The 12,120-nt window shown below is 39.1% G+C and overlaps 1 protein-coding gene across 1 annotated transcript in view; it reads right to left on the reverse strand.

The window, feature by feature from the left end:
* Positions 1-12,120, reverse strand: part of Cep192 (centrosomal protein 192kDa) — a 129,975-nt gene that overhangs the window by 107,097 nt on the left and 10,758 nt on the right. The window contains exons 5-10 of the mRNA XM_013027142.1: positions 8,469-8,632; positions 6,600-6,649; positions 4,843-4,957; positions 3,674-3,810; positions 2,942-3,068; positions 1,581-1,705 (exon numbers count right to left, since the gene is read on the reverse strand). Coding sequence (XP_012882596.1) covers positions 1,581-1,705; positions 2,942-3,068; positions 3,674-3,810; positions 4,843-4,957; positions 6,600-6,649; positions 8,469-8,632 — 718 coding nt within the window. The remainder of the gene's footprint in view (positions 1-1,580; positions 1,706-2,941; positions 3,069-3,673; positions 3,811-4,842; positions 4,958-6,599; positions 6,650-8,468; positions 8,633-12,120) is intronic.

A 12,120-nucleotide genomic window follows, 5' to 3' on the forward strand; every position in this document is an offset into this window, starting at 1 on the left:
GCTAACAATGTTCAAGAGGAAGTGTACTCATTACCTCACTCATGTAACTGTAACCCTCTGTATAGTATCTTTACAATAAAAAAAAAAAAAGTGAGGGAAGCTTAAAATAAAAAAAATTTCTGCACAGCTAAAGTCACAGCAACCAAGCTAGAAAGACAACCAAGTAACTGGAAAAATTTACTAGCAATTTATCAGACAAGGGGTTAATATCCAATATATACAGGGAACTCAAGAAACTAATTCCTCCCAAACCCAACAAACCAATTACTAAATGGACAAGGGAACTAAAGAGAGACTTCTCAGAAGAAGAGATAAAAATGGCAAAGAAACACATGAGGAAATGTTCACCATCCCTGGTTGTAAAGGAAATGCAAAGAGATACTACCTTACCCCAGTCAGAAAGGCCCACATCCTAAAGTCAGCCAATGACAAATGCTGGAGGGGATAAAGAGAAAGAGGAACCCTATTACACTGCTGGTGGAAATGTACACTAATACAACCACTGTGGAAAGCAGCCTGGAAGGTCCTCAGAAAGCTAAATATTGACCTCCCCTATCAGCCATACTACTCCTAGGTATTGATCCTGAATAACAGGATACAAGGACACAATACAAGGACACAATAGCCAGGATATGGAAACAACCCAGGTGCCCCACCTCAGATGAATGGATCTAAAAATTGTGGTATCTATACACAATGGAATATTATGCAGCCATTAGAAAGAACAAAATAATGGCATTTGCAGGGAAATGGATGGAGCTAGAAGAAATCATGCTGAGTGAGGTAAGCCAATAGCAAAGAGTCAAACAGCACATGCCATGGTCTCCCTGATAAGTGAATGTTAAATCCAAATGTAAGGTGATACGACAGTTAACAAGACTTGAGAAACAAAGGACCCCCACTCATTTGGTCAAATCATTACTAAATAACACCATGCTGCTGATCACATATATGGTATATATGTGCACACTGGAGAGAAACTAGGAGGAGGACACAGAACTAGAAGGAATCAGGGAAAAACATACAACAGTGGGACCCATCAGCTGCACTGGACATTGATCAAAACAAACTAAGCAACTCAATGGCAGCGATGGGAGGGAGGGAACGAGTGGGAAGGAGGGAACAGCTATGCAAAAGAAAATAAATGTACATATCACCTGATGTGGAAAAAATAACTGTATTGTCAAAGCTCATAGAACTCATAAACTTTATAGATGATGATAGAAAATTTGCCCCATGAAAGTTAGAATGTGTTTGTGACTTTAACTAAGCATCACTATCCCACAATACTGTGAAATTTGTGAAATTATGTAATCACTTAATTACAATAAAGAATTTGCAAAAAAAAAAAAAAGTGAGGGAAGCTATGCACTAGTAGCTCACACTTGTAATCCTAGCTACTCAGGAGGCTGAGATCTGAGGATCATGGTTCAAAGCCAACCAAGGCAGGAAAGTCCTTTACTGTATTTTTCAAAAGTCAACAATAGTTCTTCCTTTGAAAAAAAAAAAGTAATAGTATGCAAACACAAAAGATTTCTTATTCCTTTCATAAAATGTTTAAGAAAATGTTATCAACTTACTCTGTGTTGATCTGGAAAAATATCCTTCAAACTTCCATCCCTTTCCTTCTCAGCACACCAGTTACTAGGGTAAAATGACATACCACCTTCCTGTTTTGTACTATCAACAGTACCTACAGAATTACCTGAAAAATAAATAGTTAATGGAACAATGTCAATGTTTGAGTAATCTAATAACTGCTTCTTATTAATCCAATTATTGTAGTAAGCCTAACACTTAGCACTCCCAGGACAAAAATAGTAAATTGCAAACAGGAGAAAATAAGCACCAGTAAGGAACAATAAACATGACAAATATGCTTGCATAAAGAGAATGAAGTTATCTATTCTTACATGTCTCAACAAAATATAATCATTCAAAACAGTCACTCCAAGATTAGTATTATATTGCTTTTTCACTTTTTTTTTGGGTCCGTTCATGGGGCCTGAACTCTGGGCCTGGGCGCTGTTCCTCAGCTCTTCAGCTCAAGGCTAGTGCTCTACCGCTTGAGCCACAGTACCACTTCTGGCTTTTTCTGCTTATGTAGTGCTGAGGAATCAAACCCAGGGCCTCATGCATGCAAGGCAAGCGCTCTACCACTGAGCCACTTTCCCAGCCCTTGTGCCAGCTCTGGGGCTTGAACTCAGGACCTGAGTGTCATTCCTGAGCTTTTTTGCTCAAGGCTAGTAATCTGCTATTTGGGCCCATCTCTACTTCCAGCTTTTTTGGTGCTTAATTGAAATGAGTCTTACCAACTTTTATTTCCAAGATGTCTTTAAACTGTGATCCTCAGATTTTCAGCCTCTTGCATACTAGGATAACAAGCATAAGCCCCTAGCACCCAGCTGGTATTATACTTCAATACTACCAATTTAACTTTGGTATTAATATACAATTATTTTAAGTGTCTCTCTAACAAGGTATTACACTAAAATTAAGATAAAAGAAGAGCACTGATGGATCACCCTTACAATCCTAGCTATTCAGCTTGTTATCCAGAGGATCACATTTGGAAGCCAGCCTGGGCAGAAAAATTAGTGAGACTCCATCTACAAAATAACTAACAAAAAACATTGCTGAGGAGAGTCTAGGTAAGCAAGCAAGCAAGCTGAGGCCCTGAATTCAAATTACTGCCCCAAAAGGAAACTAATTTACAATAACATATAAAACAAAATCACTTGGAAGCAAATTTAACCAACGAAGTAAATCATTTCTTATTCAGGCCTTATTAAAAGTTCTTTTGAAAAATTTTAGAGTGAAGATTTGAAGGGATAGAATAGTTAAAATACGATAAATCACAACAAAGAAATAATTTAAAGAAAAAAAAAGATCAAGTTAAGCACAGAATTTAAGAAAAATGAAATCAAAGTTCAACACTTACTGGTCCCAGGTAGACAAAAAGTGTGGGCTTCCTCAGACTCTTTGCAAACTGTTTCAGAACTTCTTAAAGAGTTTGAACCGTGGTGAGAACTGCTACATTCTGACTTAAAGCTACTGTCTTCAGTTGTCTGTTGAAAGAGTATCTTAGCTGTATTAATATTTTCAAATAAAATAAAGCATTTTGAGGAAGAAATGTGGAAAGCAGAAAATGTCTATTATACTGAGGGATTATAGGTTAACAAATGCTGGAGGATTTAGAAAAATCATCATTTCAACCACTAGTGTAATATTAGTTTCCAAGAGAGCTTCACTAGTTTCCAAGAGAGCTTCAGAGCGATTGTTTTCAGATTCAGATTCAAGAAAGACATTACTATGGAGGGAGAAAGAAAATGAAAAGGTGGCAAGATATTAACAATTAGTTTATGTGGACAAAGGTGATTCCCACTGTAACTTTTTCATTCTTTTTGTTTTGAAACAGAGTCTTGTTAGATACCCCCAGGGCTAGCCTCACATTTAAAATACTTCCTCATCCTCCCTAGGGATTATAGGAATGTATCACCAGGGCAAATGAAGAGGGAGTGGAGAAGAAAAACATACATTTCTCATCAAAGAAGCAAAGAAAATCAAAGGCTTTAATTTATTACAGATAACGTGACAATTATAAATTTTCAATGTCAAATTTCTGAAAAATTATAAGTATGATTGTGACTGAATTAGAATTCAATCAACATACCTGACTGGGTAATTTAAAATATTTTTCTGAAGATTCTCGTTCTTCTAGGTCTTCATATATTATTCCTGGTATTGCCAGTTGTTCAAAATAAGCTTCCAAATGTTCATCATAAAACTCTTCATCATTAATATCATCATCTATTAATTAATTAGGGAAAAAAACAGAACAGGCTTTAAAGTAGCAACTAACTACACATAATTTTTAATTTAAAAAAAACCTGTTAAAACTAATAGGTCAGTGGACATTGAGTTTGTTTTTGTATCTGAGATGAGCAAATTATTATAATTTTAGTTAAAAGTAATAGTAGCATATAAATGTAATTATTAACCACTTTGAGAGAATAGGACAGAGATTCTGGATTCCACAATAAGTTAGGACATGATAAAACATCACAAATGGGTAGGAAAAGAGCAGATCATTCACAAACTATATAATAAATAGTTAACTCTACCAAAAAAAGGATAAATAAAGCTATCCACAGAAAGTGGAGGGGAGACATAAAGAGAGAGGAAGTGACACTGCAATGATTCTCAATGTTCCAACACCCAATTCAGCATGGCCTGGCCTGCAGAGCTAAATACTTTGGCCCTAGCTTACTTTTCTGAGTTTCTTCACCAATGTGAAGCCTACCAAACATGCTATAAAAATACCTTACTAACTGATGACTAATCCTCAATCATGGTTTTAGCTGAAGCTGTTCTGCTTCCAGAAAGGGTCTAATCCAAATCCCATCTTATTTCCAGAGAATATCACAGATAACTTCTTCAATCATAACTGATCTATCACTCCTTCTGATGCTTAAGCACATTCTTATACTGTTGAAATATACTTTGTCCAATCCCAGTTTATGCATTTGGGTAAGGTCTCTTAAAGGACAAAGACTAAATATTTCTTTGTTCCCTCAACTCCTTAATACAGTACTCTACAGTATGTAACCCCTCTAGATGGCTAATAAGGTACTCTTAATGATGTCAAACTAAGGGGTGAGTATAATCTTATCAGAAAAGTCCTATCACTCAATAGAAGAGACCAGTGGGTGCCAGTCATAGGAGGAAAATGATTAGGCAAAAGAAAACTAAGCTGCCATAGTAATGGCTATATCACAGACATGAAATAAAGTGGAATGGCAAGATAAAAACTTGAAAATACAAATTACTACTATGCAGTACCAGAAGAATCTTCCAAACTGGCCAGTGACATAAGTTTTTCATTTTCTAAGAAGCTAACATGGTTTAAGTCACTGTTTAGAGTCTTGTCTTCTTTTCCAGCATCAGGCACAACAATCTAAGAGAAATAAAATGACATATAAGAGAAGCACACTCACTGCTTTGAAGAGAACAGTACAAAGTTACAAAATAGACCAAGTATTTTCTGAATCCACACTGTGCACAGTATCTGAAAAATCACAATTTTGTCACTAACTAACAAGGTGTTTTACATGTATTAGTAACTTTCCTTCTGGCCCCACCAATAAGACATCCCTGAAATTTAAGGTCTCAATCAAATTGTTTGTACACGTCAGAAGAATCATAGTTCATATATTAAGACACATCTGAATTAGAGCAATACAAAGTTTGCTCTTGAATTATAAAAATAATAGAAAAGCCAAGTGACAGTGGCACATGCCTACAATTCTAATATCTGAGGACCATGGTTCGAAGCAAATCTGGGCAGCAAAGTCCAGTCTATGAGACTCTTATGTCTAATTAACCATAAAAAAAAGCCAGAAGCGGCCAGGCACTGATGGCTCACACCTGTAATCCTAGCTACTCAGGAGGCTGAGATCTGAGGATCAAGGTTCAAAGCCAGCCTGGGCAGGAAAGTCCGTGAGACTCTTACCTCCAATAAACCACCAGAAAACCAGCAGTGGCACTGTGGCTCAAGTGGTAGAGTACTAGCCTTGAGCTGAAGAGCTCAGGGATAGTGCCTAGGCCCAGAGTTCAAGCCCCACAACTGGAGAAGAAAAAAAAAAAAAAAAAAAAAAGCCAGAAGTGGAGCTGTGGCTCAAGTGCTAACCATGAGCACAAAAAAGCTCAAGGATAGCACCTAGGCCCTGCATTCAAGCCCCAGGACTGGCACGCGCGCATGGGCGCACATACACATACATACCCCCTCCCCCCACACACACACACACAAAAGGCAGAAAAACAGGTCTTAGTAGCCCTTTAGCTAAGCAACACTACCATAATATAACATTGAAACAATTGATTTCTCTGGTCCTCAATCTGGGGACTATGGAGTTCTAAAGGCACACAGCAATTTACTAAGGACATTCAAGGCTCAGAATGGAAATACATTTTCCTCTCAGTACCAAATCTATTTCATACTTACATTAAATATATACATTGAAATAATTGAAGCCAGGCACCAGTAGCTCACATCTATAAATTTAGGTACTCAGAAGGCTAAGATAAGAGGATCACAGAAGTCAGGCTAGACAGAAAAATCTGTGAGATTCTTTCAACTAAATAACAAAACAGTGGACTGAAGTCATGTCTTAAGAGGTAGAGTATCACCTTTGTGCAGGTAATGGAGAACTCAAGGGCCCTGAGTTCAAGCCATGGTATACACGTATACACACACACACACACACACACACACACACATATACACAGAGAGAGAACTGGTAGAAGGTTTAAGAGTTAGATTTCAAAATATATACTTAGTTTTAGATAAAAACATGGGATGTCAACCATTTTATAGTTAAGAGTGGACAGAACTGAGCACATTTCATAAACAGGCACAGGATAGTGCCAGCATTACTCTTGAGTCTTTATTACCACAGATAAATTATATTTCTGTTAAAGCTTTATCAATTTGTTATGCCAGATACAAGAAAAAAGTCTAATATTAACAAATGTCTATAAAATATGAACCTTTACTCCTCTAAAACACTACAGAAGTCCATAAAAATGTAAAAATTTACCTTATGCTCTTGATTATTCATCCACGATTTTAAACAAAAATCAGGTGAATCTGATTAAGAAAACAAAAACAAAAACTGAAAAGACAAATTATTTTATCAAATAATACCAAAAAAACAACAAATTAATTATATCTTGAAATATAAGTACTTTCAAATGACAGTATAGAATTTTACCTTTGGTCAGTTAAAATTCTTTAAATGTTAGGATGGAAAAATCATAAAAGTACACATATACCATAAAACTTAGATATGAATCCACTCAAGACTTTAAAATTAACTTCTGGCCGGGCACCAGTGGCTCATACCTATAATACTAGCTACTCAGGGGGCTGAGATCTGAGGACCATGGTTCAAAGGCAGTTCAGGCAGGAAAGTCTGTGAGTCTCCAATAAAACTACGAGAAAACTGGAAGTGGTGCTGTGGCTCAAGTGGTAGAGTGTTAGCCTTGAGCTGAAGAGCTAAGGGACAGCACCCAGATCCAGAGTTCAAGCCCCACAACTGACAAAAAAGAAAACAAAAAACTTCTGCTTTGGGCTGGGAAGGTGGCTCAATGGTAGAATGCTTGCCTTGCAAGCATGAGGCCCTCGGTTGAATTCCACAGCACCACATGAGAAAAAAAAAAAAGCCAGAAGTGGTGTTGTGGCTCAAGTGGTAGAGTGCAGTGACAATGCCCAAGCCCAGAGTTCAGGCCCCACAACTTTGTATGGGATATAGGGAAGAGACAAGAGAAATGACAGACAAACCCAAGCTTTAGATAACTAGCCTCAATATTCTATTTTTGTGGTCAGCTGTGGGGCTTGTGCTCAGGGCCTGGCTGCTGTCTCTGAGCTCATGCTCAAAGCTAGCACTCTACCACTTTGATGAGCCATAGTTCCACTTTGAGTTTTCTGGTGGATAATTGGAGATATAAGTCTCAAGGATTCATGCCTGGGCTAGCTTTGAACCATAATCCTCAGATCTCAGCCTCCTGAATAACTAAGATTACAGGTATGAGCCACCAGAGCCCGGCTTTCACTTCACTTTTTCAATAAGTGCACACAAGGGCATTCAATAAATATACTATAATACAATGTAACTGCTCCCAGACCCATACCAAAAGGGACTACCATACAAGATGATAAGAAAATAATGAGACTCATCTGCTCCATTACCAAAACTATGGGCATATAAGAAAATGTTCATTTTTAGAAATGCATACAAAAATATGCAGAAACAAAATGTTTGTAATGTAAAATGAAAAAAAAGTATAAATAAGTAAGAAGGCTGAGAATGTATGTGAGTGCTACAGTGCTGGCCTAACATTTCTGAGGTTAAGTCTGACCCCAGTTTGATGCTGTAGCTATCTGACAGCATTACTTCCAATGGAAAGGAGACTGTAGCTTAAACCAGTTAAGACAAGAGAGCTTTTCCTATGAAAAGTACTATAAATATGATAACTGTGCATATCAAACCTAAGCATTATCAGTTTACCACAGGACAGCATAAGGTAAATGCCAGTCCAAAAATAGTCAAATGAAAAACAGTAAAATAAACACACATGTGCCAGTGGCTCAGGCATACAGTCGTAACTATGAAGGAGGCTGAAATCTGAGGATCACGGTTCAAAGCCAGCCCAGGCAGGAAAGTCTGTGAGACTTATCTCCAATTAACCACCAAAAAAGCCAGAAATGAAACTGTGGCTCAAGTAGTAGAGTACTAGCCTAAAGCAAAAAATTTCAGGGACAGCTCCCAGACAGAGTTCAAGCCCAGTGACTAGCACAAAATGGGAAGGAGAAGAAAGGAAAGGGGAAGAGGGAAAGTAGAGAGAAGAAAGGGAAAAGAGGGAAAAAAGAAAGGGGAGAGGGAAAGGAAAGAAGAGAATTTTAGTACCTGGTACTTGTTCCAGTGGTGAAACACTATGCAAAAGATCCTGTCTCTGCAAGGATGCTGTACTTTTAGCCTGCTCCTCTTCTGCTCTTGGTGTATCACTTTGAAAAGTAGACTGTTTTGTGAAAACTTTTGACAAATGTGGACTTTCTTTACAGCTCTTTTTCCTAAAGATGGAAATCTTTATTAGTGAATCAGAATAAGTTACCTATTATAAATTCCTATCAGTCAGTAACATACTTCATCTAAAAGAAAATTAGACACACACAGTGAAAAAAAAAGTATTTCTAGGTGTAGCCCAACAATGCAACCAGTATTACTGTTGGTTATTCTTGGGACTGAATCAACATGCTAGGTCCAGATCACTTTCTAGATATCCCCTCCCCAAAGAATCAAGAGGGAACTACTAGCAGAGCACTATGAATACCGGGACTTGGGCACCCTATATTCCTAGCTACTCAGGAGGTTGAGATCCAGAGGATTGACATTCAAAACCAGACCAGGCAGAAAAATCTACAAGACTTGGTCTCCAAAATAACCACCAAAAGGCCTATACTCCTGGCTACTCAGGGAACTAAGATCTGAAGATATAGTGTAAAGCCAGCCCAGGCAAGAAAGTCTGTAAGACTCTTATCTTCAATTAAAACATAAAAAAAAGTAGAGCTGTGTTTCAAGTGGTATAACACTAATCTTGAATACAAAAGCTCAGGGACAGTGCCCAGGCCCTGAGCTCAAGCCCCAGAAATGGGGGTGAGGGAGAAGCCAGGCTAGAGATGTGGCTTAAATGGTAGAGTGCAAGCCATCAACCTGCAAGCTGAATGAAAACAGGCTCTATTACTGGTACACACACAAAAAAAGAGTAAACTCCCAAAGACCCTCCACATTCATAATTTCACCAGTATCACCATCTGCATGGGACTAACTCAAAGATGCCTTCACATGTCTATTTTAGTTCCAGGACTTCTCTTTACTGGTAGTCTAAACCCTATAAAACTACACATCCCCTACTTGACTCCTCCACAAACAAAAAACCTTCCCACTGTGCTTCTGGATCTTTAAGGTCTGCGATTCCTGAGCCTTTTCTCTAAATGGTCTTTTGGCTTTCCTTCCTTAATGAAAGCTTGAGTATCCTCAAAGATAACTACTCCCAATTTCTATTTCTCTCATAGCCTTGCTAGTACCCTCTGGAGCCTCACAACTCTGAATCATGCACTAACCTTCACATCACCAGCCTCTAGTACAACTTTATAATCCTCTTACCCCACTAAGTCTCCAATTCACTGTACCACCACACACCACTGTGCCTCACTCTTTTGGTGTCCATTCTTCCTTCACCTAAATCCTCACTGCCTTCATCAAACTTCACACCTGCTTAAATCCAACTGTCTACTTATTCCTCTCAGGCTAGAGAAAACATCACAGTGACACTATATTATCTCACACTAAATTCATGCCATGCTGGGTCTGTGACACTACCTGGCAATGTTACTACTTTCCTTATCCATTTACATCCCCAGATACCTATGAGATTTTACTCTTCAAACTCCTCCTCCACCCTCACACTGACTTGATGACCATGGCTTCTACTTTGGAGCTTATTTTTAACCTGAAGCACTGAAGAGTAACTATCACAGACAGATTCTACTACTAGGCATACCACAGCCCACAGTCCCTCCGATGCTAAGGAGCTGTCCATAGTCTTATCCATCTAAAAGCTTCTCCATCCACTGGACTCTGGAGCCCACTGTTATGTATGTAGACTCTTTTCCAGCCATTCTCTCCTCAATCTACATAATCATCCCTACTGCTATGTAAACATGCAGTAACATTACTTGCGGCAAAAAAAAAAGTACAATTTCATCCACCAGCTATCACAAGCCTCACTTCTGTTTCCCTCTCACTTCTGTTTCCCTTTGCAGCAAAACTCAACAAGCTGCCCACTGTCTCTACTATTAACTCCCTACTCTCTTTCAAACTGACTCTCAGTGGTCTATTATATCTCTATCTACTTCCAATTAAACTACATGTAAAGGTTAGTTATCTATCTTAACCCTAATGGAGGTACAGGGGATTGAACTCAAGGCCGTGTACTTACTAGGTAAGTACATACCCTAAGCCACTCTGCCAGTCCCTATTCCATTAGTTTTTGGGGTTTGGGGGGAGGGGGTATGAGGGGAAAGCGGGGTGGAGGGGAGGCTGGGTGAGTATGTGCCAGTGCTGGGACTTGAACTCTGCACAGCCTGAATACAGTCACTGAGCTTCTCTGATCAAGGCTAGCACTCTACCACTTGAGCCACAGCTCCACTTCCTGCTTTTTGGTGGTTGTTTGGAAATAATAGTTACATGGACTTTCCTGCCTAGGCTGGCTTTAAATGGTGATCCTCAGTTTTCAACCTCCTGAGTAGCTAGGACTAAAGGCTTGAGTCACCAGCAGCCCATCTTCCAATAGTTATTTTTTAAATGGGATCTTGTTTCATGCCTAAGCTAGCCCAAACTGCAGTATAGCTAAAATGACAGGCATCTAGCTGATGACAGGCAAGCCTTTCTCATAGTGGAGAAAGTTTTGAGAACTTTTTTTCAGACTGACCTCCTAAAAGTAGCCAGGCTTAAGTCACTAATTCTACCCAGCTTTTTTTTTTTTTTTGGAGGGGGGTCTGGTCCTGGGGCCTGAACTCTGGGCCTGCGCCCTATCCCTCAGCTCTTCAGCTCAAGGCTAGCACTCTACCACTTGAGCCACAGCACCACTTCCAGCTTTTTTCTTTTTGCTTATGTGGTGCTGAGGAATCGAACCCAGGGCCTCATGTATGCAAGGCAAGCACTCTACCACTGAGCCACCTTCCCAGCCCCCCCAGCGTTTTTGTTTTTGTTTTTTTTTGAGACAGGGCTCCCTATGTGGCCCAGGGTGATCTTGTTTCAGTCTTTTTTTTTTTTTCCTCTTATAGAGCTAAGGATTGAACTTTTATTATTTTTTTTTAACTCTGCTTGGTAAAAAGTTACATGTAATAAGCCCATGAATAAGGCTTACTTGTATACATTTTGGATTTGGAGGGAAGGTTTTTTGTTATTTTCTTGGGGGGATACTGGTTGGAACACAAAGGCCCTATCACAAAAGCCACACACACACACACACACACACACACACACACACCCTTTTTGCTTTAGTTATCTTTCAAATAGGGTCTCACATTTTTCACACACACACACACACACACACCCTTTTTTGCTTTAGTTATCTTTCAAATAGGGTCTCACATTTTTTTCACAGGCCAGCCTGAACTGAAATTTCTCACATAGCTAGGATGACAGACATCTACCACCAATATGCTCAGCTTTATTAGTTGAGATGAAGGTCTGAATAATTTTTAGACCAACCTGGCCTCAAACTGTGACTCTTCAAATATTTACCCCTTAAGCAGCTAGGATTACAGACGTGAACCTGTATGCCTGGCCACTGTTTAAGATATTTCTAGGATAGCTCCCAAGATACTTTTCTTCGTAACCTCCAACACTAATTTTTAGTCTATTCCTCCTATCCCCAAATTCTCAATGTTGAAGTGGCTGAAGATAATTCCTGGGGCTCTTTGTTTCTCTTTCTCCCTCACTCCTTGACTCCCCAGCCTTCTAGCTGGTCTTCCTGCTCCCATTTCCACACTCT

The sequence above is a fragment of the Dipodomys ordii genome, unplaced genomic scaffold (genome assembly GCF_000151885.1).
Source record: "Dipodomys ordii isolate 6190 unplaced genomic scaffold, Dord_2.0 Scaffold100, whole genome shotgun sequence".
Lineage (NCBI taxonomy): Eukaryota > Metazoa > Chordata > Mammalia > Rodentia > Heteromyidae > Dipodomys > Dipodomys ordii.